This window comes from Hyla sarda, chromosome 3 (assembly GCF_029499605.1).
Source record: "Hyla sarda isolate aHylSar1 chromosome 3, aHylSar1.hap1, whole genome shotgun sequence".
Taxonomy (NCBI): Eukaryota; Metazoa; Chordata; class Amphibia; order Anura; family Hylidae; genus Hyla; species Hyla sarda.
The window spans coordinates 27193610-27220607 of NC_079191.1; the positions used below are offsets into that span (position 1 = coordinate 27193610).

Sequence of the window (26998 nt, forward strand, 5' to 3'; positions counted from 1 at the left end):
CTGTACACTGAGGACAAGCAGGGCTCTGTGCACTGAGGACAGGCAGGGCTCTGTGCATTGAGGACAAGCAGGGCTCTGAACACTGAGGACAAGCAGGGCGCTGTACACTGAGGACAAGCAGGGCACTGTACACTGAGGACAAGCAGGGCTTTGAACTCTGAGGACAAGCAAGGCTCTGTACACTGAGGACAAGCAGGGCACTTTACACTGAGGACAAGCAGGGCTCTGTACACTGAGGACAAGCAGGGCTCTGTACACTGAGGACAGGCAGGGCTCTGTACACTGAGGACAGGCAGGGCTCTGTACACTGAGGACAAGCAGGGCTCTGTACACTGAGGACAAGCGGGGATCTCTACACTGAGGACAAGCGGGGTTCTGTACACTGAGGACAAGTAAGGTTCTGTACTCTGAGATCAAGCATGGCTCCCTACACTGAGGACAAGCAGGGCTCTGTGCACTGAAGACAAGCAGGGCTCTGTGCACTGATGCCAAGCAGGGCTCTGTACACTGAGGACAAGCAGGGCTCTGTACACTGAGGACAAGCAAGGTTCTGTGCTCTGAGAACAAACATGGCTCCGTACACTGAGGACAAGCAGGGCTCCGTGCACTGAGGACAAGCAGGGCTCTGTACACTGAGGACAAGCAGGGCTCTGAACACTGAGGACAAGCAGGGTGCTGTACACTGAGGACAAGCAGGGCTCTGAACACTGAGGACAAGCAAGGCTGTGTACACTGAGGACAAGCAGGGCTCTGTACACTGAGGACAGGCCGGGCTCTGTACACTGAGGACAGGCAGGGCTCTGTACACTGAGGACAAGCAGGGCTCTGTACACTGAGGACAAGTAGGGCTCTGTACACTGAGGACAAGCAGGGCTTTGTGCACTGAGGACAAGCAGGGTTCTGTACACTGAGGACAAGCGGGGCTCTGTACACTGAGGACAAGCAGGGTTCTGTACTCTGAGAACAAGCAGGGCTCTGTACACTGAGGACAAGCAGGGCTTTGTGCACTGAGGACAAGCAGGGTTCTGTACACTGAGAACAAGCAGGGCTTTGTGCACTAAGGACAAGCAGGGTTCTGTGCACTGAGGACAAGCAGGGTTCTGTACACTGAGGACAAGCAGGGCTCTGTACACTGAGGACAAGTAGGGCTCTGTACACTGAGGACAAGCAGGGCTTTGTGCACTGAGGAGAAGCAGGGCTCCATACACTGAGGACAAGTGGGGCTTTGTGCACTGAGGACAAGTAGGGCTCTGTACACTGAGGACAAGTAGGGCTCTGTACACTGAGGACAAGCAGGGCTTTGTGCACTGAGGACAAGCAGGGTTCTGTACACTGAGGACAAGCGGGGCTCTACACTGAGGACAAGCAGGGTTCTGTACTCTGAGAACAAGCAGGGCTCTGTACACTGAGGACAAGCAGGGCTTTGTGCACTGAGGACAAGCAGGGTTCTGTACACTGAGAACAAGCAGGGCTTTGTGCACTAAGGACAAGCAGGGTTCTGTGCACTGAGGACAAGCAGGGTTCTGTACACTGAGGACAAGCAGGGCTCTGTACACTGAGGACAAGTAGGGCTCTGTACACTGAGGACAAGCAGGGCTTTGTGCACTGAGGAGAAGCAGGGCTCCGTACACTGAGGACAAGTGGGGCTTTGTGCACTGAGGACAAGCAGGGTTCTGTACACTGAGGACAATCGGGGCTCTGTACACCGAGGACAAGCAGGGCTCTTTACACTGAGGACAAGCAGGGCTCTGTACACTGAGGACAAGCAGGCCTCTGTACACTGTGGACAAGCAGGGCTCTGTACACTGAGGACAAGCAGGGCTCTGTACACTGAGGACAAGCAGGGCTCTGTACATTGAGGACAAGCTGGGATCTGTACACTGAGGACAAGCGGGGTTCTGTACACTGAGGACAAGCGGGGCTCTGTACACTGAGGACAAGCAGGGCTCTTTACACTGAGGACAAGCAGGGCTCTGTACACTGAGGACAAGCAGGGCTCTGTACACTGAGGACAAGCAGGGCTCTGTACACTGTGGACAAGCAGGGCTCTGTACACTGAGGACAAGCAGGGCTCTGTACACTGAGGACAAGCAGGGCTCTGTACACTGAGGACAAGCAGGGCTCTGTACACTGAGGACAAGCAGGGCTCTGTACACTGAGGACAAGCAGGGCTCTGTACACTGAGGACAAGCATGGCTCTTTACACTGAGGACAAGCATGGCTCTGTACACTGAGGACAAGCGGGGATCTGTACACTGAGGACAAGCGGGTTCTGTACACTGAGGACAAGCGGGGCTCTGTACACTGAGGACAAGCATGCCTCTTTACACTGAGGACAAGCAGGGCTCTGTACACTGAGGACAAGCAGGCCTCTGTACACTGTGGACAAGCAGGGCTCTGTACACTGAGGACAAGCAGGGCTCTGTACACTGAGGACAAGCAGGGCTATGTACATTGAGGACAAGCTGGGATCTGTACACTGAGGACAAGTGGGGTTCTGTACACTGAGGACAAGCGGGGCTCTGTACACTGAGGACAAGCAGGGCTCTTTACACTGAGGACAAGCAGGGCTCTGTACACTGAGGACAAGCAGGGCTCTGTACACTGTGGACAAGCAGGGCTCTGTACACTGAGGACAAGCAGGGCTCTGTACACTGAGGACAAGCAGGGCTCTGTACACTGAGGACAAGCAGGGCTCTGTACACTGAGGACAAGCAGGGCTCTGTACACTGAGGACAAGCATGGCTCTTTACACTGAGGACAAGCAGGGTTCTGTACACTGAAGACAAGCAGGGCTTTGTACACTGAGGACAATCAGGGCCCTGTACAGTGAGGCTCTGTGACAAACTCCCGGCTCACACAACAGGATGATTGACAAGCCAGGAGCCTGCACAGAGCCCTCCTTGTCCTGACCTCACATTCTATATTTGGTCTCCTTACAGAGACACACAGGCAATAACTGCAGGGACATTATTATTTCACCCAAAAATATACAAATTTTTTAAACAATGTATATAACAAACTAGCTGTGTACCCGGCGTTGCCCGGGTTTTTCCTTCCTCATCCTTGTTGGGGAGGAAAATCAACAAAGGAGGAAGCTTTTGACTTCAAATCCCATCCTCATATATTGTTGTCATATCCCAACCCCATATTCCGTCCTCATATCCCGTCCTCATATCCCGTCCTCATACCCCGACCTCCTATCCAGTCCTCCTATCCTATCCTCCTATCCCGTCCTCCTATCCCGTCCACCTATCCCGTCCTCCTAATCTGTCCTCCTATCTCGGCCTCCTATCTCTACCTCCTATCTCGACCTCCTATCCCGACCTCCTATCCCGACCTCCTATCCCGACCTCCTATCCCGTCCTCCTATCCGTCCTCCTATGTCTATCTCCTATCCCGTCCTCCTATCTCGACCTCCTATCCCACCCTCCTATCTCGATCTCCTATCCCGTCCTTCTATCCTGTCCTCCTTTCTCCACCTCCTATCCTGACCTCCTATCTCAACCTCCTATCCCGTCCTCCTATCTTGACTTCCTATCCTGACCTCCGATCCTGACCTCCTATCCCGTCCTCCTATCCCGTCCTCCTATCTCGACCTCCTATCCCAATCTCCTATCCCGACCTCCTATCTCGATCTCCTATGCTGCCCTTCTATCCCGTCCTCCTATCTCCACCTCCTATCCCGACCTCCTATCCCGTTCTCATATCCCGACCTCCTAACTGACCAACCCGTCCTCCCAACTCGACCTCCTATCCCGACCTCCTATCCTGACCCGTAATATGTGTACCAGGTATTGAAATATCTCCAGCTGTACAGAAGTTATGTGGGAACATACATTTCCCATTGATTTGCATAGGACTTTAAACAAAAACCCCGACCCTCACAAATGGGGGTAGTTAAGGGTTAAATTAACTATCCTATATTTTAATTGGACATATAAGTAACATGTGACCAAGTATTATCAAAATATCTCCAGCCGTATGAAATTTATGCTGTAACATATATTTCCCATAGACTTGTATGGGACTTTAAACATAAACCCCGCCCCTGGCAAATGGGGGTAAGTAAGGGTGAAATTATCTATCCTATGTTTGTTGTTGACATATAAGTAACATGTGGCCAAGTTTCATGTTAATATCATTAGCCGTTTGAAGGTTTTTGTGGAACGTACACACATACATACACACACACGTTGAGTTATATATATATATATATAGACATACATATAATGGTATTATCTACAAGTTTTATCTAGAAGTTTTTGCAAACAACAGATACAAAAAAATTGTGAAAAAAAAGTTGTGGTACCACACTAAAGCCCCAATCATGCCACAACAAAAGAAAAAAGAAATATATACATTCTTAAAATGTGAAATTCCAAAAAGTGAAACTGGACTTGGTAGCGAAAAGAGTTTCATGCACTTTTTTTTTTTTAGTAAAACATGAACCAACATGAGTCTCCAACCACCCTCTAGACTCCTAATAGAGCTTATGTCTGTCATACATAGGTACCAAGAAGGAACATTCTTCAATACCTCTTGTTGTTTCACCAGGAAGGTCTCAATGAGATTCCTCTGGTCGTTGACATCTAGTTGTTTCTTGTAGCTTGTGAAGGTCTCGGTGACAAACTTGTTGAGTACATTTGCGTTCTTGTGAATGCTCCTGTGACATCCAGGAAGCCAACGTACCAAGGATGGGAAAGCATTGTAAAGCTATTAAAGATTAAAAAAATAGACTGAGTTAATGTGACATAGTAGACATAGAAACCCAAGGATCTATATTGGGGACCTCTAAGCAGTCTGTTGTATTTGTTTAAGAGGACTTTTGCCCAACCCCCAAAAATAAGATTGTATTATCAATAAATAGCTATGGGTGTCCTGATCACACTCCTTTTCACAGTTTCTTTATACGCCTTTCCATTCCCAAGATGTGAGGGTTTATAGTTTGTCTGACAATTAACTGAATGAGTCAGTTGGGCGTGAACTTCATTTTAATAATGGGAGTGCCTATTAGGTGATGGATGGGATTATACAGTCAGGATGTGTTTACTAGGCATACCTGCCCCTTAATGTACAACATTCACACCACCTGACTTTATAATCCCTCCCATCACCTGATATCCTGTTCCATATTTAAATGTAAGTTTATGCCAATCTGACTGATTCTATAAATTTTCGGACAAATTATGAACCCTCATATCTTAGGAACGGAAGGGTGTATCAAGAACCTGTAAAAAGTTATCTGATTAGGGGACCCTTAGCTATTTAATTATCAATTTTTGGGGGTTTGGCTACAGGTCCTCTTTAAACGAGTAGCCCGTTGTGGATAATCCACTTTGGTAGAGATACCCCCCAGTGGTACAGAGTATCTTGCTTAGACTCCTGTTACTAAATGGATGATTGCTTTCCCTTTTCTTTAGAGAGTTTAACATGTAATATAAAGTTTTCTATTTCCAGGTTCACATCTCACAGGTCAAATCTTCACAGCACCTAAATGTTACATGTTTGGTTCCTGCATGTCCACCATACCGCAGCAAATTCCTGTGACCTATGGTGATGTGGTGCCTCCGAGGAATGGATTTGCGTCAAGGAGGTTCAACTAGTCTACCAGTTAAAACTCTGTGGAACATTTTTGGTAGGTACTAACCACTACATACTAGAAACACCCCATTCGTTTTTGAGATGCTCCGATCAAGTCATCACTGTCATCTAGACATCATTGTTTGGTCCCTTTCAGAGTCGCTCAGGTCCTTTCGCTTCACGATTTTACTTGCTTTAAACATCAACTTCACTTGCTGCCTAATATATCACACCTATTGACAGGCGCTATTGGCACCAGACAATCAATGTTATTTACTTCACCTCTCAGTGGTTTTGATTCATGTATGTATTGTCTTGTCTACACTTTGCCATCACAGCCAATCCTGCACCAGCATCAATCTGCAGAAAAGGGGCACTTAAAAGGGGTACTCCCCTGGAAAATATTTTTTTTTAAATCAAATGGTGCCAGAAAGTTAAACAGATTTGTAAATTACTTCTATTTAAAAATTTAACCCTTCCAGTACTTATCAGCTGCTGTATGTTCCAGGGGAAGTTATTTTCTTTTTGAATTGTGGATTTGCTTCTACTCTGAACAGTTCCTAAAATGGACAGAGGTGTCAGCAGAGAGCACTGTTGTCAGGCAGAAAGGAAATTTTAAAAGAAAAGAACTACCTCTGGAACATACAGCATCTGATAAGTACTGTAATGGTTAATATTTTTAAAGAGAAGTAATTTACAAATCTTTTTAACTTTCTGGTGCCAGTTTATTAAAAAAAAAATAATGTTTTCCTGGGGAGTGCCCCTTTAACTAATTCCTAATCTATCAACACCATGCAGAGGGGAGAAACATACATCATAGACATATATATTTTTTATTATCTAGGTGGTGAGTACCTTTCAGAGGCCTGAAGGTGCAGAGTGACATACAGCTAAAGTTAAGATAAACAGAGAGACTTCAGGAATTCAGCGGCCCTATATAGGACTCAGTTTACGGCGACCAACGATGAGTGTTAAAAATCTTTAATATTGCTGAACTCCTGATAACGCCTGAAGTCGCTCTATTTATCTTCTACCTAAGCCCAGGAAGGCTGCAGACAGGCTGGATTCCCTCTATTCACGCTCACCATTGTTGTGTATGCTGGTACACAACCTTCTTCGGTAAGCTGCTGTCCCCCTTCCCCCACCAGTGTTGCTTGAGAAATCTACACTATGGAGCGCCTTTGTTTTTGTTCTAGAATCCAGCTAAAGTTGTCCAATAGGGCGGCATTCTTTCAAAAATAAGGCTGCACAGGTTGCGTGTAATATTGCAGCTCTTCTCCATTGACTTTATTGGAGTTGAGCTGAAAGACCAGACCCAATCATGGATAGGTGTGGAGCCATCAAGTCTGGTCTAAACAGTTATACTCTCATTTCATCCATGAATTAGAAGTAACAGGAAGAAGATATGGACTTACAAAGACCATCGAGCTTCCTGCAACTTTGAAATTTTCATCAGTTAACTGAAGAAGCCTCTGAAGTGATGGATGTTGATAGTCAAACCGATGGCCAAGAATAATGGACACAATGATATTGGCCACAGCGGCATTTATTATCTTGTCATCCTGGAATGCCTCTCCTGGAATTTAGATAAAATCTGTCAGGTTGGTAAGAAACATTTCTTTCTTCTCCAATGGTCATTACTTATTCAACAAACAATGAACATTTGTTTGGAGTGAACAGCAATAGCAAGCAAAATTGGACGAACACTGCACGACCCAACAAAGAACCAAAACCCTAACAATGGGGATCATGTTTATCAGGTCCCAACTGGGGGGCCAGGAAAGCATAGAGATGCAGGCTCTGCAGATATAAAAAAGAAGTGAGAAAAGAAATTCCGGCACGAGGTCATCAGCAGGGGTGTCTTAGTGAGACTGCCTCAAGCCGGATTTCCTCCCTGCGTCTGGTGTTATCCGTTTGTTACAGGATTTATTGATGATTACATTCCTCATTGTTGTCACGTCGGGCAGGGATAGAGTGCAGCCCTGACTTGCCCACTCCCTCTGTCCTTGCCTACTTGCGTATCCACCCTAGGCAGTGACGGTCCCTTCCTAAATAAGTGATGGACTGTCATTGGTCAAAACAATAAACTACAAAAATGGACAAAGGTCAGAACAGTTGGAGGCACACAAAACTAACAGAAATAAACCTAAACACACACACACACACACACACTGAATACGAAGTCGCCGAGCCAAAGCCAGGAGGGAACAGATTACAATAGCAGAGAGCCAAAGTGTAGTCAAAAACCAAGCCAAAAAGTCACAGAGCCAGATAGACAATATAAGTACAGAGATAGCTAGTTACAGTCACAAGAACTTTCACAGGCAAGGCATGACTGGGAAAGACTTCCTTATATATCCCTGTGCTGCTAGCAGGAGGATTCTAATTGGCTTAGCAAGCTGAACCACACCCAGAGCACAGAGGCCTAGTCCCAGCAACAGAATAAACCACAGGGCTAGAAAGAATTAACCCTACGGGTTCTGGCAGAACCAGTCATCACAGGTGTTATGCAAGACTGGTGAGTGTGGGAAGTTTCTTTTCTCACTTCTTTTTTATTTTTTTTGAGTGACCTTGTGCCACCAGGATGACTCCTTTGTCATTGTTACCTTGGTAGGAGCAGATGTTTTTTATCAAGTAACCACATTCTTCATTAATCTTATCTTCAATCGTCTTCTTTCCCATTCCGAAATCTCGCAGTGTTGACACAGTAAATCGCCTCATCACTTTCCAGTTTTCGCCATTAGCTAGGATAATACCTGTGTGGTTGCTAAAAAGTCAATAATTTTCTGTATGCAAGACATACACAGAATTTACATTTTATATTCCACAATTTTTTTACAACTCATTGACAGTTGGTCATTGTCAGGCCCAAGGCCTGATTATGGAAACATACATGTGTTTTATAATTGCATCTATGTATAAACTAAGACCTGGGGGGTGAGAGGTCATTCAGACGGTGTGTCCTTTTGTGTATTGCATTTTGTTGGGGGTGTCTGGCTGTGTGTATACATCTCCTTTGAAGTCATGCCCACTGGTCCCATCATATAATCAACCAGATAAGAGGGCCAGGAAGAGAGAAGACCCCCTGGTGGGATCAGAGGGGAGGGGGGAATGGAGTCTCTCTCCAAAAAAGGCAGATATATAATATTTAACAATGCTAGACTCGGGGAGTTCAATGCTGTGGAACAAGCTGACAAGACCATCCTAAGAACAGCTGGAACCTCACTCTCTCTCATGGACTGCTAATATCATCGTGCTGTAAGAACTTCATTTTTGCTTTCTGAACTTCTCTTGCTAAACTCTTATATATATTCTTATAACTGTATGTCATTTGTTTATTTTTATGCATAGCACTGTGATACCTTTTATCAAATAAAATGTTTAATTAATCAGCTCTGGTCTTTGATCTCTAAATATATGAGCTCACCTTTCTGAAGGCAGCTCGGGTGAAACACGTTTATCTAAGGGTTAATTTGGTGACTTGCTGGGACTAGTAGTGGATACCCAGAGGTCTGGCGGCTTTAACCCTTGCACCATCTCACTCTCTCTAGCGTCTTGGCTGGACCGATAGGGTGTGATCGTGACAACTGGTGGCAGCGTCGGGACATATTTAGAGATTTTTAGTGCTTGCTGGATTTTACCTGTAAGGAAATCTTAGCACCAAAAAAGAAATTGCATACATATTCTTGTGTGTAAATTCTGAAGACAGAGCTCAGTGCTGGTTTAAAACACATACAAAAAGAGTGCAAGACAGTTCTGTCCTCCCCATCTCCTGTTTTACCTCCTCTGTCTCATCTTGGAAATATGGAGGCATATCGCAAGCAGTCCAAGCCTGCACTGGAGCTAATGTGCCTAGAAAAGGACATCCCTACTGCAGGAAAGAACAAGGAACAACTTATTGCTGATCTTGTGGAGTATGATGCCCGTGCAGAAGAGCTGAGTGCCAAAGTCCTACAGCTGGAACTGCCATCCAAGGACTGATATCTCCTGGGGAACACAGCAACATTACTCCCTATCACGACAGTACTCCACATGAGGCCTTGGACTCTTATATGCGGACTGCCTTACAACACCATGGGAATGTGGATGCCCATATGAAACTCCAACTGCTTCTCCAGTACCAAACCACAGAGAGAGAGGCCCAGGCACGAGCGGCAGAAAGAGAGGCCCAGGCACGAGCTGCTGAGAGAGAGGAGCAGGCACGAGCCGCAGAAAGAGAGGCCCAGGCACAAGCCGCAGAAAGAGAGGCACGAGCTGCAAAGAGAGAGGCGGCAGAAAGAGAGGCCCAGCGAAGGCATGAACTGGAGGTTCTGAGGTTGAGAGGGGATGCTTTATTCGTGATGTGCAGGATCAAGGAGACAACAAACCCTGCTTGGAACATTTCCCCATGTTGGAGAAAGATGGTGATCTGGATGTGTTCCTGAGGGGATTTGAAAAGGTTTGCCGGCAGTTCCATCTACCTAAGGAACAATGGGGACGATATCTAACTCCACGGTTGCGAGGGAAAGCTCTGGATGTGTTTGCTTTGCTTCCCTCTGAAAGTGACCAGGACTATGAGGCAATCAAATCTGCCCTGCTAAAAAGTTTTAATCTGACTCCAGAGGCTTAGCGGAAAAGATTTAGGACTTTGCAACAAAGCGCCACAGAAAGCTGCACTGAACATGCAGGTCAGCTAAAGACTGCATTCAGGCAATGGACTGGGGGCCTACAAGTCACTACCTATGAGGCCCTGGAGGACTTGATGGTCCTGGATCAGTTCTCCAAACACGGAGCTTTGAAGCCAGAGAGTGGATTTTGGACCGCAAGCCCAAGACAGCAGCGGAAGCAGCAGAACTAGGAGATGACTTTGCCAACAACCGGGTGCCAGCAGCAAAGCGTGGATCTGCACAAGCTGGAGCAAGTACCTGGAGGGGAGCCACACAACCACAAAGCACCACCAGGTCAGCCGGGAAATTCTTGCCATCATTCCCAAAAGCAACAGGAGCCACATTGGGTCAGGGGGACAACCGCCGATGTTACAGATGCAACAATATTGGGCACCTGAGTGCCACTTGCCCCAACAAAAAGAATTCTCCACCAGCCGTTCTTCTGGTGTCCGGAGCGGTGGAGAAAAGAGCGGATAACCTGCAGAGTGTAACTGTGGGTAACTGAATGACAGTGGGGTTGCGGGATTCTGGAGCCTCCTTTACCTTGGTGCGGCCTGAAGTGGTGGATACAGAGGACATCATCCCTGGAAGAACCATGGCTTTAAAAGGAATTGGAGGTGTGCGGCCTGCTGTGCCCATGGCCCGTGTGTAACTGGATTGGGGTACAGGCAAAGGTTTGCGGGAGGTGGGGGTCTCTGAGGACATCCCTGTTAATGTTCTGCTGGGGAATGATTTGGGTCGGATGCTCTGTCATTATGCTCCAGAGGACACTACCTGCACACCGGATGGGCTAGGAGAGAGCCCTGTTCATTCTGAGGTACTGTGCGAGACTTTGGGAGACATTGTGAAACGTGGTAACTGGGAGGGGGTGCAGGGGATTGATAATTGTTTACCTGTGACTGAACCAGTAATGTTTTCCAAAAGTGGAATGGGGTGTATTGTAAAATGTGGTGACAATGCATTGCCAATGCCAAAACCTAGTGGAGATGGGCTAGGGGTAGGGGTTGGTGTGCCCCTGGTGACATTTAAGGATGAGGGACCAGCAGTGAGTGATATGTCCCAATCCTGTGAGCCTAAGGAGGAGGAGGGAAGGAGTGATAGCCCTGTGTATGATGCCTGTATTGTTATGTCTGGAACTGAGGGGGGTAAACCCCAGGGAGGCATACCAATGGTGGCAGCGGTAACGCGTCAGCAGCATGCCAGGGCTGCAGCTTTAACAGGAAGGGAGGATGGTGATGCAAAGGGCAAGCTGTGTGACTTGCAAGCCCCAGCAGAGGAAGGTGGAGATGCTAGTTCACCTGGGGGAAATGTGCTCCCTGATGCCCCAAGATGGGGGGAGGGAAATGAGAATTTCCAGGAAGCTCTGCACAGTGACCCTTCCCTTGAAGGGCTGAGACAACGTGCTGAACATACAGGTGTGGACACAGATGGGCATCGGGTATATTGGGAAAATGATATCTTGTACTGGGAGTCCCTTTCCAAAGGCATGCTAGGGGCCCAGGAGAGAGAAAGGCAGTTAGTGGTTCCTAGGCCGTACAGGAAAGAGCTGCTGAAGTTGGCCCATGAGACCCCCCTGGCAGGACATTTGGGAGTGGCCAAGACAAAGTCCAGGTTGGCACACAATTTCTACTGGCCGGGTATTGGCTGTTGCCAATTATTGTAGATCTTGTCGGGTCTGCCAGAGGGTGGGTAAGTCTGGGGATGTTACTCGTGTTCCCCTAGTGCCCCTACCAGTCATATCTGTACCCTTTGAACAAGTGGCAGTGGATATTGTGGGACCTCTAGCTATTCCCAGCAGCACAGGGAAACAATTTATTCTTACTGTTGTAGATTATGCAACTAGGTACCCTGAAGCTGTTGCCTTATTCTCTGTCCGAGCAGATAAGGTGGCAGATGCACTGATCTGTATATTCTGCAGTGCGGGGTTCCCAAAAGAAATGCTCACTGATCAGGGCACACAGTTCATGTCCAATCTCATGCAAAATCTCTGTAAGAAGGTGAATGTACAGCACTTGGTAGCAAGCCCATACGACCCCCAAACAAATGGTCTCTGCGAGAGGTTCAATGGGACCTTGAAACAAATGCTGAATACCTTTGTAGAATCAGAGGGCAGAGACTGGGGAAAGTATTTACCCCATCTGTTATTTGCTTACAGGGTGGTACCCCAAGAATCTACAGGTTTCTCGCCCTTTGAGTTATTATATGGTCACAAAGTGTGGGGACCCCGAGATTTAGTGAGGGGAGAATGGGAAGGGGGGCTACATGCCCCTGAGACTTCTGTGGTGGAGTATGTTCTGAGATTCAGGGACAGGATGCAGACATTGACTGGGCTGGTACATTACAACCTCACAGCAGCACAGTCCAGGCAGAAGTACGGGTATGATCGCAATGCAAGGGACCGGGTCTTTGAAGTTTGACAGAAGGGAATGGTTCTGAACCCCATCAGGCAGAATAAGTGGCAGGCCGCCTGGGAGGGTCCCTTCCCCATTCTGCAGCGCCTAGAACCCACCACATATGTAGTTGCTCTTGATGAGAAAGGTCAGAGGCAGAGACAGTACCCCATTAATATGCTAAAGGCATACTATGACCCTAAGGAGGGGGTACTCAGTGTATGCAGTGCACCAGAGGAAGGGCTGGGTAGTGATCCCCTACTGGACCAAGTGGAGGAAGCTAAGAGCCAGGGATCCCTTCAGGATGTGGAGATCCATCCACAGCTCTCAGATGAAAGGAGGAGGCAGCTTAATCAGGTACTAGGCCCCTTCAGTGCCATCTTTGCCTGGGAATACATCAAGAAGAGAAATAGATGGTTAAGGGAGACAGATCTATTGGCCTGGAGGGCCAGATCTCTCTGTCTCCATCTTAAGGGGGAGGTGTCAGGCCCAAGGCCTGATTATGGAAACATACATGTGTTTTATAATTGCATCTTTGTATAAACTAAGACCTGGGGGGGGGGGGGGGGGTGAGAGGTCATTCAGACGGTGTGTCCTTTTGTGTATTGCGTTTTATTGGGGGGGTCTGGCTGTGTGTTTACATCTCCTTTGAAGTCATGCACCCTGGTCCCATCATATAATCAACCAGATAAGAGGGCCAGGAAGAGAGAAGACCCCCTGGTGGGATCAGAGGGGAGGGGGGAATGGAGTCTCTCTCCATAAAAGGCAGATATATAATATTTAACAATGCTAGACTCGGGGAGTTCAATGCTGTGGAACAAGCTGACAAGACCATCCTAAGAACAGCTGGAACCTCACTCTCTCTCATGGACTGCTAATATCATCGTGCTGTAAGAACTTCATTTTTGCTTTCTGAACTTGTCTTGCTAAACTCTTATATATATTCTTATAACTGTATGTCATTTGTTTATTTTTATGCATAGCACTGTGATAGCTTTTATCAGATTAAATGTTTAATTAATCAGCTCTGGTCTTTGATCTCTAAATATATGAGCTCACCTTTCTGAAGGCAGCTCGGGTGAAACACGTATATCTAAGGGTTAATTTGGTGACTTGCTGGGACTAGTAGTGGATACCCAGAGGTCTGGCGGCTTTAACCCTTGCACCATCACACTCTCTCTAGTGTCTTGGCTGGACCGATAGGGTGTGATCGTGACAGTCATTGAAAATGATGGGTTTCTTTTATATCCCTGGTTTCTTATTGGATTCTTCAAACTGACATGGCAAATCAGAGATATGTATTCAAGGGGTCTTCTTATTATAGACAACAAACATCTGATTTTGCAGGGGAAAGTCGTGATCTGCCAAACACTTGCCCTACATACAGTGGGGATCAAAAGTTTGGGCACCCCAGGTAAAAATTTGTATTGATGTGCATAAAGAAGCCAAGGAAAGATGGAAAAATCTCTAAAAGGCATGAAATTACAGATTAGACATTCTTATAATATGTCAACAAAAGTTAGATTTCATTTCCATCATTTACACTTTCAAAATAACAGAAAACAAAAAAATAGCATCTGCAAAAGTTTGGGCACCCTGCAGAGTTAATATCTTGTACTGCCCCCTTTGGCAAGTATCACAGCTTGTAAACGCTTTTTGTAGCCAGCCAAGAGTCTTTCAATTCTTGTTTTAGGTATCTTTGCACATTCTTCCTTACAAAAGTCTTCCAGTTCTTTGAGATTTCTGGGCTGTCTGTCACGCACTGCTTTTTTAAGGTCTATCCATAGATTGTGAAGGCCATGGCAAAACCTTCAGTTTACGCCTGTGTTTAGGATCATTATCCATTTGTAGAAGGCATCCTCTCTTTAACTTCAGCTTTTTCACAGATGGCATCAAGTTAGCATCCAAAATTTGCTGAAATTTTATTGAGTCTATTTTTCCTTCTACTCGTGAGATTTTCCCTGTGCCACTGGCTGCAATACAACCCCAATGCATGATTGATCCACCGCCATGCTTAACAGTTGGACAGAGGTTCTTTTCATTTATTTCTGTTCCCCTTCTTCTCCAAATGTACCTTTGCTCATTCTGGCCAAAAAGTTCAAGTTTAACCTCATCGATCCACAGAACTCGTTTCCAAAATGCATCAGGCTTGTCTATATGTTAATTTGCAAAGTTGAAACCAGTGTCTACCAGATCTTTCTGGAGGGATTGTGCAGTCAAACGTGGGTTTTGAATAGTTTTTCTCACAATCCTGCGAGCTGTTCTGTCTTGGTCTTCCAGATCTTGCTTTAACTTCCACTGTTCCTGATGACTGCCATTTCTTAATTACATTCTGAACAGAGGATATTGATATCTGAAAACATTTTGCTATCTTCTTATAGCCTTCTCCAGCTTTTTGAGCGTCAACTATTTTCAGTTTCAGATTTCTAGACAACTGCTTAGAAGAACCCATGGTGCTGATTGTTGGGGCAAGGTCAGATGAGTCTTTGCATTTAAAACCTTTGAGATTGACATTACCTGGTCTTCCCAGATGATGATTGAGAACAATGCATGGCACTGGCAGGTCTCAGCTTTGCAAAGGGGGCAGTGCATGTTATAAATTCTGCAGGGTGCCCAAACTTTTGCAGACGCCATTTTTTGGTTTTCTGTTATTTTGAAAGTGTAAATGATGGAAATAAAATCTAACTTTTGTTGACATATTATAAGAATGTCTAATCTGTAATTTGATGCGTTTTGGAGATTTTTCCATCTTTCCTTGGCTTCTTTATGCACATTAATACACATTTTTACCTGGGGTGCCCAAACTTTTGAGCCCCACTGTATGGTAGCAATGGCTGGGGTGACACACTTACACAGCAGCTCTCCACTATGGTTCATAGAGAAAGCCTCTAAATACGAGGGCCCTTCTATGATGTCCTTTAACATTTACTGGAGGAAACATAAAGAGCTTGTCCAAAATAGAAAAAGGTTGGATGTCATCTCATGCTCATATAATTTCAAGATCAAATGGGTAGAAAAACCTACTATTGTTTGTGGTTGGTGGGTTGTTTGGCAGGATATTTTTAGAAGAGAAGAGTGACTTTAAACAAATTTATCAATACCCAACAACCCCTCATTGCTTCCATTCTAACTCACAGGATCCCCACTAATCACTCCCTGGTTCAGTCTAGACGCAATAGAGTTGCCCTCTCAACCAATCATAAGCTGAGGTGGGTAACCACTGTGACTAATGAGGAATTAGAAATCAGCTAGGAAATGGTAAGCATCAGAACAGCAGCAGAAGATCAGAAAAGTGAGTAATGCATTAAAAAATAATGATATATGCAATAATATAACAACAAACAACCTCTCTAAGGCTGCATTCACATCACGTTTTTGCAATACAGTTCCCGTATACGATTTTAATGTGAAAACCGTACGGAACCGTATTGAAAACCGTATGCATTGACTCTCTATAGAAAACTGTATGCCAAAAGATGCATCAGCTTGTGTCAGTTTTGCATCCTGTATGGTTTTGCCAGTTTTTTTCCCCATACCCAAAACCGTTTTCTACCATGTTTTTTGATCCGGGTGAAACACCGTATATGTTTTTTTAAAACATGGGAGTCAATGGGAACCGTAGAGAACCGTATGTGCGTATGGTTCCATCCGGTTTTCACCACACGATTTTTGAATTTGCACAGTTTTTTTTTCTTGGAATTTCAATCAAACAAGTGAAACTTTATTCAAAATGGAGTGAAAAGTTAAAAACGTTTATTTTTTTCTTAAAAACGGATGCAACCGGACATCATTTTTCAAAAGGTGTACGGTTTTCAACCATATTTGGGTTAAAATGTTTACACGCGTTTTGATACAGTTTAGTCAGGTTTTCAGGAATCCGTTTTTCATCAAAAACCTGATACGGGAACTGTATTGCAAAAACGTGGTGTGCATGCACCCTAATTCCTCTTGCAATTAGAAGCGCAGACTGTATTGACCAGCTCTCCCCCTCCACCTATATAAACTGATGCATATGCCATTCATATTACAGATGACCTGTTAGCAGGTTTTAAATGTATAAAGTAGGGACATGGCCGTATTGGGCTTTTGTGTCATGCTGCCCAGGGAAGAGTGGAAACTATCAAACTCACCCACACCACTGTCCCTGCCTACTGAACAATCCATCCTAAGTGATGGACTCTCAACTGGGTGACTCTCAAATGGTCAGAAAACAAGCTCAAACAAACAATAGGGAAAATAAACAGCAGACCAAACAGGGCAATAAGGAGGAACTAGAGACAAAGAAACATAAACTCAGGTCAGGCAAGCAAGAGGTCAAATCCAGGAGAAGCAAAGAGGTGCCAAATCAGCAGGCTATGGAATGGTGAGGAAACAGTCAGGAGATCAGACAAAAATATAGCAATACAGACTTGAACACTGATGAGGGGGGTATACTATAAAATATACTATATAACCATACAATAAATATTATATTCCTCTATAACTATACAAATCTGTTCTCCTTAGTGCAGCAAATTTGCTTGACATAACCATAAATTATATTCTGATCATGTCCTAATGGTCTTAGTTTGGGTTACCATGGCCTTTTCTTAATTCTTCATAAACAGGCCAACAGGGTCTTCCAGCAAACTCTTCAGCATGGTTGATGAGAGCATCTTTAACCGTGTCGTATCCACTCAGGATGACCATCTCCTCTGTCCCTATTCGTAGGCTGAACACTGAGCCATATTGCTCAGCAAACTGCAAGAAATTTTGTCCAAGTTATGCTTATACATTAAAGATAAATAGAAAAACACAAATTGACCAATTTTTTGGATTATTTTTGAAAATTGTTGCCATTACCTTTTGAAACGATTTATATGGTCTGGCCATGTTCATGCTGAATATGTTTCCAACCAGTGGCAATGGATATGGGCCTGGAGGGAATTTGCGACCTTTTTGCTTTATCCTTTGATAGAAAAAATTTATCAATAACAGGAGAACGATGGACAGAACAAAGGTAAATGGATCGATTGAAGCCATGTCCGTAGTATGTAGTTCTTTCTGTAAAAGAAATTTGAATGTCATTCTCCCCATTATTCTACATTGAAGTAAAGTCACCTACATGACCAAGACCTTTTTTTATGGGAGAGATGAGACTGTAGATAACTTCAAGTCCATTGCAGGACCATTTTTATTAGGTAACATAAAAATCCCCCTCTTCCTCAGATTAGAATGATCAGTTTCTGATCTGAGGAAGAGGGACAATCCCTTAAAAGGAGTCATCTACCTCTTTGTTATTTTTATGTCACCTAATAAAAATGGTCTTGCTATGGAGTTTGAAGTTATCTACAGTCTCATCTCTCCATGATGTTAAAGAGCTGGAAGCACCTGGGATATTAAGTTCTTCTTTCCTTACTACCTTGGCACCACTAAGAATAGTACTTAAGTACTGAGCTGTACCTGGTAAACAATGAAGCTGACTGGATGACCACCACCAAGGATAGTATTAAAGTATCGAGCTGTACCTGCTAACCAATGAAGCTGATTAGAGGCAGGTCCATCTTTAATGAGGGGAAAAAGGGCCAGCTGCCTGGGCCCTGTCATTCCTGGGGGCCCAAAGCAGCTAGCCCTTTAGCCGCACACTAAAGCAGCTAGCCGCCAGTCCAGGCAGGGCCAGCCCTGCCTCTGCGCTGCGGCCCACTGTTCTAAAGCAGCACCGCGGCCTTTAAAACAGTAAGCCTACGACCAGGACTGACGGAGGACCTCGCGCATGTGACGTTCCTCCGCAGACCCGCGCAGGAGGACGTCAGCGATGTGACACGTCAGTCCTGGATGCCGTAGGAGAGAAGAAACCACGGACAGCCAGGTGAGTGTGTCTGTAAGTGTATCTGTCTGTAGTGTGTGTCTGTAAGTGTATGTCTGTTAGTGTGTGTTGGTCGGTCAGGTAGGGTAGTGTGCTGTCTATCTAATGTGAGGAAACTATGCTGTCTACCTAATGTGGGGGAACACTGCTGCAAACCTGATGTGAGGAAACTATGCTATCTACCTAAAGTGAGGGAACTATGCTGTCTACCTAATGTGGGAAAACTATGCTGTCTACCTAATGTGGGGGAACACTGCTGCATACTAATGTGGGGATACTATGCTGTCTACCTAATGTGGGGGAACTCTGCTGCAAACCTGTTGTGAGGAAACTATGCTGTCTACCTAATGTGGGAAAACTATGCTGTCTACCTAATGTGGGGGAATACTGCTGCATACTAATGTGGGGGTACTATGCTGTTTACCTAATGTGGGGGAACTATGCTGTCTAACTAATGTGGGGGAACTATGCTGCCTACCTAATGTGGGGGAACACTGCTGCCTACCTAATTTGAGGGAACTATGCTGTCTACCTACCTAATTTGGGGGTACTATGCTGTCTACCTAATGTGGGGGTACTTTGCTGTCTACCTAATGTGGGGGAACTATGCTGTCTACCTAATGTGGGGGAACTATGCTGTCTACCTAATGAAGGGGAACTATGCTGTCTACCTAAAGTAGGGGAACACTGCTGTTTACCTAATGTGGGGAAACTATGCTGTCTACCTAATGTGGAGATTAAAAATTGATTGCCCAGGGTCCAATCAAAATTAAAGACCATATCGAGGGATAGATCTCCAATTTTATAGGCTTTGATACCCCTCTAATACTTGTGGAAATTGTAGATCTCTGATTCCAGGCCATCTATGGCTCCCCCTTTAGCAGAGGACACACACTGCCAAAGCCAGTCCCGTGCTGGATTCCTCATAGGCAGCTGGGGAGCTAGATATACAAACTTCTTTTTGGTTTTTCATTGAAGGGGTGATTAGAAAAATAGATTAGAAAAATAGAGCTGATTTCTTCCAAAAAACAACATCATACCTGCCCTCTGGTTGTGTGTGGTTTTACAGCTCAGTTACACTGAAGTGAATGTAGCCAAGTTGTAATACCACACGCAACCTGACGACAGGTGTGGTGCTGTTTTTGGAAATATATCAGTTCAGTTTTCTGTTTCTGGACATCCCCTTTAATATGGTTGTCCAGAGAATGATTTACATTTTTTATAAAAAAAAATAATAATAAAATAAAAGTACTCATCTGCCGCCGATCCCCTGCTGTTGCTGTTCTGATGATGCCGGTCCCCACTGCTTAGGACTTCCTGCTTTCATCTTGACACTCTCTTGCCTACAAGGGTTTATTGCTGTGACCAGCATTTTATTTCTGTGACCAGCAGCTTAGTGGGCATTTGCTATGTGTCGAGAGGAGAGCATGAAGCACTGAATGGTGGGTAGTGGTCCTGGCGGGAGATCATGGGTAGGTGAGCACTGTTTTTTATGTTTTCCATGTTTTTATCCCACCCTAAGCATGATTAAAAATAACATTAATTCATGGGAGGGCATAGCTTGGAGTGATTGGTATGGCATGCACAGGACTTAATTTACTTACAGCATAAGGAGTCTCTGTCGTCCTTCATAGCAGATGCGACTCTGCTCACAAAGAGTATAATACACAGAGGTAAGAGGATCCACCTCCTAGATGCTATTGGTGACATTTTCTGTAATGGACGGCACACTGATAACAGACAGTAGACTGAATTGCATTTTAGTTAATCATTACACCCGTGTTTCCCAACCAGGGTGCCTCCGACGGTTGCAAAACTACAACTCCGAGCATGCCCGGACAGCCTTCGGCTGTCCAGGCATGCTGGGAGTTGTAGTTTTGCAACGGCTGGAGGCACCCAGGTTGGGAAACTGCATTACACATTCAGTCTTTGTCATTGCTCTCTGTGCAGCTAAATCATAGAATCACACAAAGCCTCTTCCAAAGGGTGTACACGATATATATCTAAGGGCCAAGGGTTGTGCTGTAAAAAATATATACGAGCTATGTGCTGTGCTATCTGATCAGAGTCTAAGAAGATGTAGATAAAAAGTGTTTATCTTCTTAAAGGAGTTTGGCAGCGGTATATAACTTATCCCCTATCCGCAAGATAGGGGATAAGTGTCTGATCGTGGGGGGGTCCGACCATCGGGACCCCCGGGATCTCCCGTAAACGGACCCGACATTGCCACGTGTAATGCGCGTGTGAGGTCGACGACACCCTCCATACAGCTCTATGGTAGAGGTGGGGATGCACGAATGCTGCATTTCCGCCTCTCCCATAGAGATACATGGAGGGGGTGTGTCGGCCGCAGCTTCATGCTGCGGCCGATAAGCCTCAAGCATGGGGAGAGCCTGGGCCCCGTACAGGAGATCGCAGGGGGTCCCATCATTCGGACCCCCTGCGATCAAACACTGGTCCCCTAAGTGTCTAACACTCCAGATCTCCTTTAACCCTATAAAGTTTACCTTTCGCTTTTAAAAACTAAAAAAAAAAATACTAATCTAGACCCCTAATCCCCTATCTAAAGGACCAGCGGCCGGACCCCCGCCAGACCCACGCCCCCCCCCCCCCCCCCCGCGTACGATCTCCGGGCTGGCACGCAACATTCTGAACACAGAAACCTGGGGCTTCCGTGTTCGTGACATCACACCACGCCCCCTCCTGTAGACATGAATAAAGGGGCGTGGTGTAATGTCACAAGCACCGAAACCCCAAGCTTCCGTGTTCAGAATGCACCGTTATTGGAATTTGTCTAATTTATTAGTGAACTTTTATTAATTCTTTTTTTGGGGGGAGGGGGGGTTATGGGATAATGGAATAAGTGTATCTTTCTTTTCCTGTTCTCAAAACACAGAATTCTGCTTAAATTTAAAGCCCCATTGACTTCAGTAGGATTCCTCTGCGGAATTCTGCAAAATGTAAGACCAGTCCGTAAATTTTGCAGAATGTGGAATTTCAGTGGCAGAATTAACGCTGTGGAAATTCCGCTGTGTGAATGGAAAAGCAAAATCCCATTGTAGTCAATGAAAAAACCAACGACCTCCAGACCAGTGGACAGTAGAGCGCTGAGGGACCAGGCAACAGTTGAAGCAATCAGCTTTATTCCCAACATGCAACGCGTTTCGCGCTAGTGTGCTTCATCAGGCATATGGACAAGGGGAACAGGAAGCAGTATATATATATACACTCCAAGTTAATTACTTAACCCCTTGGTGTCAGAAAAAATCATTCACCAAGGGAGTCACATGATACACCACACACAAGGGGCGTTAACCCTTAAAATGCCAAAAAAAGGAAACACATTAACACAATAGCAACACAAACCATGCTGCGTTCATGTGCAAAATACGCGTAGATATTATTGCACTCATACGCGTAGATATTATTGCACTATGTATATGAGTGCAATAATATCTACGCGTATTTTGCACATGAACACACCTTGGTTTGTGTTGCTATTGTGTTGATGTGTTTCCTTTTATTTGGCATTTTAACGGTTAATGCCCCTTGTGTGTGGTGCATCATGTGACTCCCTTGGTGAATGATTTTTTCTGACACCAAGGGGTTAAGTAATTAACTTGAAGTGTGTATATATACTGCTTCCTGTTCCCCTTGTCCATATGCCTGATGAAGCACACTAGCGCGAAACGCGTTGCATGTTGGGAATAAAGCTGATTGCTTCAACTGTTCCTGGTCCCTCAGCGCCCTACTATCCACTGGTCTGGAGGTCATTGTTTTTTCTTTTATTGTGGAGTGGCAGCAGAGGGATTTGCTTCATGCTATCATCCAAATTGTGCTGGCATTTGCACAACTTACATTGGTAAGCGCTCTATCATTATTAGCGTTCCCACATATGTTATTTACTGTACCATGGAGCGCTCCTTTTTGTCTTTTTTATTGCAGTCAATGGGCAGTTAATTTCGGCAGAATACTTTTCTGATACTTAGAAAGTGCTTTGAAATATGTTGATGCTATATAAATAAATAAATATTATTATTATAGTACACACTATTCCCTTAACTCCTACATTCCATCCAGTGGCTGGAGATGTCTAAATTGTTTTGGACCTAAAACGAGAATAAAAGAGGATACACCATATAGCACACACCCAATTGTTTTATTTAGCCAAAATTAGTTTATTGCATAATTCTTACACACCAGAGGAAACACTTAAAAACATTTAAAAGGCACAAAGTCCACCACACAACAGGGGGGACCCCCCAAAGAGCCCCTCACAGGCACCTGCTTGTCTGCACATATATATTGCACTGTTCCTAATAGCCTAAATGACAAAAAAATAAATAGATGGTATATTATCCAACTTCCCTCAGAGCAATAATAAACATACAACCTGTATAGTACTGGGAAAGCGAGACTGAGGACAGCAGATGAAGGATAAACCAGGCAGGTGCCCCCCTAGACCCCACGCGTTCCGTTGCCTGTCGGCAACTGTGAGGAGAATGAGTAGGCTGGCGCCTACCTGTAGGTTTCGGGAACGGGGCTACTCGAAGAGGACAATCTCAAAAACGCAATAGCAAAGAGCACATAATTCGGAGCCCCAGGCACTACTACAATCAAGCCTGGGAACACGGAAAGAGAAAGATGACACCCTGAGATTTGTGACGGCGTACAACAACCAGTGGAATGGCTTGAGGACAATCCTCCAGCAAAACTGGAATATTTTGCGGTCAGACAACAAGATTTGTGGAGTTATTCCTATAAATTTTGCACCTAAAAATCCATATTATGGCTTATTTTTTGTGCCACCAATTCTACTTTGTAGTGACATCAGTCTTTTTACCAAAAAATCCATGACAAAACGGAAAAAAAATTCATTGTGCAACAAAATTGAAGAAAAAATGTAATTTTGTATCTTTTGGGGGCTCCCGTTTCTACGCAGTGCATTTTTCGGTAAAAATAACACCTTATCTTTATTGGAATTTTTTGCGCGTACGCCATTGACCGTGTGGTTTAATTATTTATGTATTTTTATAGTTCGGACTTTTACACACGACACCACATATGTTTATTTTTATTTTTATTTACACAGTTTTTTTTTTTATGGGAAAAGGAGGGGGATTCAGACTTTTATTAGGGAAAGGGTTAAATGACCTTTGTTAACTTTTTTTTTCACTTTTTTTTGCAGTGTTATAGCTCCCATAGGGGGCTAGAACATTGCACACACTGATCTCTTATACTGATCCCTGCAAAGCCATAGCTTTGCATGGATCAGAGAGATAGGGGCTCGATTGCTCAATCCTGTAGCTCATGCTTGGAGCAATCAAATGCCGAACGGATGTGACGGAGACAGGTAAGGGGACCTCCGCTTGCATCCTAGCTGATCGGGACATCAGCCCGACTGAGCTAACAGGAAGCGTTTACTTTTATTTTCAGCTCAGCGATCAACTTTGATCGTCACGTCTGAAGGGTAAATAGCGCGCGGCACCGAGCTATTAGCCCAGGGTCCCAGCTATGAATAGCAGCCGGGACCGACCCGGTGTGATTCGGGGTCACGGTGTGACCCCGTTTTAAACACCAGGACCGGGCGCAGGACGAGTTTCCCATAGCAACCAATCAGATCTCTTCTTTCATTTTTATAAAGGCCTCTGAAAAGAAGTGATCTGATTGGTTGCTATGGGCAACTCAGCAATTTTTCCTCTGGACGGTTTTTGATAAATCTCCCCCATGGAGTAAAAAAACTGCATATCTTTGGGGGGGGGGGGGTACAGTAAACTATGTCAAGAAAATAACATCTGAATACAGGCAGCCTGTGAGCAACAAGGCTACCTTTGAGTCATAAAGTCCCAATTCTGGTACATAAATCTTATTTTTTCTCTCAGCTCGTATAGCCCTCCTAACATGGCTATATCTCATAGTTCCACACAAAAATAGATCATAGTCCATGATATACCCATCCATGCTGCAAGATACATAGTCATAAGTGTCCATACATGGATTCAGTGTCCTTGTTTCACTTTCCAAAATTGCTCCAAATATATAGAGTCCAAAGAAAGCTCCAATAGATTTTGGTCAGACATATCAAGGCCAAGGAAAAGCCACAAATACACATCACAATAGGCTTAGGGTAAGGCCCATCAGTCCCTCTCATCCGTAACCCATCTCCACATCTCCGTAAAGGATCCCATGAGGATGTCATGTCTTCCCATCTTCTGTTATTATGGTCTTCTAAGTCATCCGGTACAATGTGTCACCCCCCACTCAGCATAGTAGTAGGCAAGAATTATGGGAAAATCATCTATTGCATGTTAGGAAGTACAATTATCAGATAATGTAGGGGAAAATGTGAGGCACACTACTATTGTGAACAAGCCAATCACCATAGTGTAAATGTTGTGTGTCCCCCTAGACAAGGGGGTGAATGTGATATATAAAATAATGTGACTAAACTCTATGGGGGTATTTATCAATTTTGCCTGTTGACAGTTTCTTTTTTCACTTTGGTTTTTGCGGATGTGCACCAAATGTATCATTTATCGCACGATTTTAGTAATTTTGGCGCAAATGCCGAAATCAACTGTTCACAGCGCCTTTTACACAGCATATTTTACCCTGTAGAGCAGCCATTTCGGAGTCCCTCCTGCAGTATATCAGCAAGCAACGTGAGTTATTTTCTTTTGTGGGCTTTATAGCCACCATGTGAAATGGATTTAATTTTTGCTTACCTTTCCTGAACCTGTGCGGCCATGTCCAATGCTGGCTCAATGGAGGGTGAAGGTCCCTCAGAGACAACTGTCGCAGGATAGTATTGAGCAGCCCTAGAGGTGTCGCTGCTTTCACAAAAAAAGGTTTTTAATGTATTTTGACACCTTTACATTTTCTGACATTGCTACGTGTGTTTTCCATGTACAGAATTTCTTGGCGGGAAATTGCGCCCCAAAAAAACCTAAAGGCGCAAAATTGCGCCAAAGATAGATTGGTGCAAATTATGAATCACTGACCAAAGCAGAAATCACACACAGGACTGTGTGATTTTGAGCAAGTTTAATATATTCTGTATATATGTGTTTTCAATGTGAATGTGCTACCCCAAAAACAACCACATAACTACCCCTATGCCCCGCATATATCCCCTCCAATAGAAAAGGAAATTCCACAACTAAAACCAATTCTAGAATGAACTGTTCTCACACTATACCCAATAGAAAACTTACATATAATTCTCATAAGTACAAATTTTGTGCACTTACCCTAAAAACCCAGTAAACAGGAGTTCCTTGTTTAGTCCCCATGGTGCCTCCGTTCTTAAGTTAAAGATCCATTTCCATCTACTGGATGGGGTGAGAGAATCAGGGGCAATCTCCAAAATGGAGCATGACTTCATACAGGTGAGGGACCCTTGCATTGCTACCTTCTATATGCTCTCCAAGGTGCATAAGAGGCTTATAGATCCGCCTGGACGCCCAATAATTTCGGACATAGGCAGCCTTTGTGAAAGGGCCTTTGAATTTGTTGACTTCTATCTGCAGCCTATGGTCAAGGGACTACATCTTATATCAGAGACTCTAGTCACCTAATTGAAACAATACAGGACATCTCTATTCTGGGGGAACCATTCCTTGTGACTTGTGACGTAGAGTCCTTGTATTCAAATATAGCCCATGATTATGGCATTAGGGCAGTATCGCATTTCTTGGAGGAACGGGGAGATGGGGAGAGAGATTTGAGCTTGGATTTGTTTATTTTACAGCTTTTGGATTTTGTTCTTCGACATAATTATTTTGTATTTGGCAATCGTTTTTATTTGCGGTACCGCGATGGGTGCTCATTTTGTCCCCTCCTTTGCCAACCTATTTTTGGGTTGGTGGGAGGGGGCACACATGTACTCATGACAGTATTTTGATCATGTTTTATATTGGTTTAGGTTTATAGATTACAATTTTTTTCGTTTGGCAAGGTTCAAGAAAGGAGTGTCTTGAGCTTATCTCCTCCCTCAACCAAAATGATTTGAATATTTTTTTGGCTTTCTCCATCTCCCCTGTTACAGCCGAATTTCTGGATCTCCATATTTTCAAGAAAGAGGACCGATTGATGACAAAACTGTACAGAAAGAAGACGGCTACAAATAGCCTCTTACACAACACTTCCTTTCATCCTGAGCACACCCTACGAGGGATCCCGGTTGGCCAATTTTTAAGGGTAAAGCGGAATTGTAGTGAAGACGGTGATTTCAAGGAGAAAGCATTGGAGCTTACCTGTAGGTTTCGGGAACGGGGCTGCCCAAAGAGGACAATCTCAAGAGCGCAATATCAAAGAGCGCATAATTTGGAGCACCAGGCGCTACTACAATCAAACAAGATAGCACAGAAAAAGTGGGATGAAACCCTGAGATTTGTGATGGTGTACAACAACCAGTGGCTTGAGGACAATCCTCCAGCAAAACTGGTCTATTGTGCGGTCAGACAAGATTTGTGGAGTTATTCCTGAAAATCCTCTGATGGTAGCGAGACAAGCACCAAATTTAAAGGATTTAC

General features: G+C 44.7%; 1 protein-coding gene across 1 annotated transcript in view; it reads right to left on the reverse strand.

Annotated features, from left to right (window-relative positions):
• The window catches only part of LOC130360954 (uncharacterized), a 102961-nt gene that overhangs the window by 13292 nt on the left and 62671 nt on the right, over positions 1-26998 (reverse strand). The window contains exons 11-17 of the mRNA XM_056563510.1: positions 26720-26807; positions 24294-24426; positions 17462-17662; positions 17197-17359; positions 8190-8339; positions 6999-7159; positions 4540-4716 (exon numbers count right to left, since the gene is read on the reverse strand). Of these exons, the coding sequence (XP_056419485.1) occupies positions 4540-4716; positions 6999-7159; positions 8190-8339; positions 17197-17359; positions 17462-17662; positions 24294-24426; positions 26720-26807 (1073 nt within the window). The remainder of the gene's footprint in view (positions 1-4539; positions 4717-6998; positions 7160-8189; positions 8340-17196; positions 17360-17461; positions 17663-24293; positions 24427-26719; positions 26808-26998) is intronic.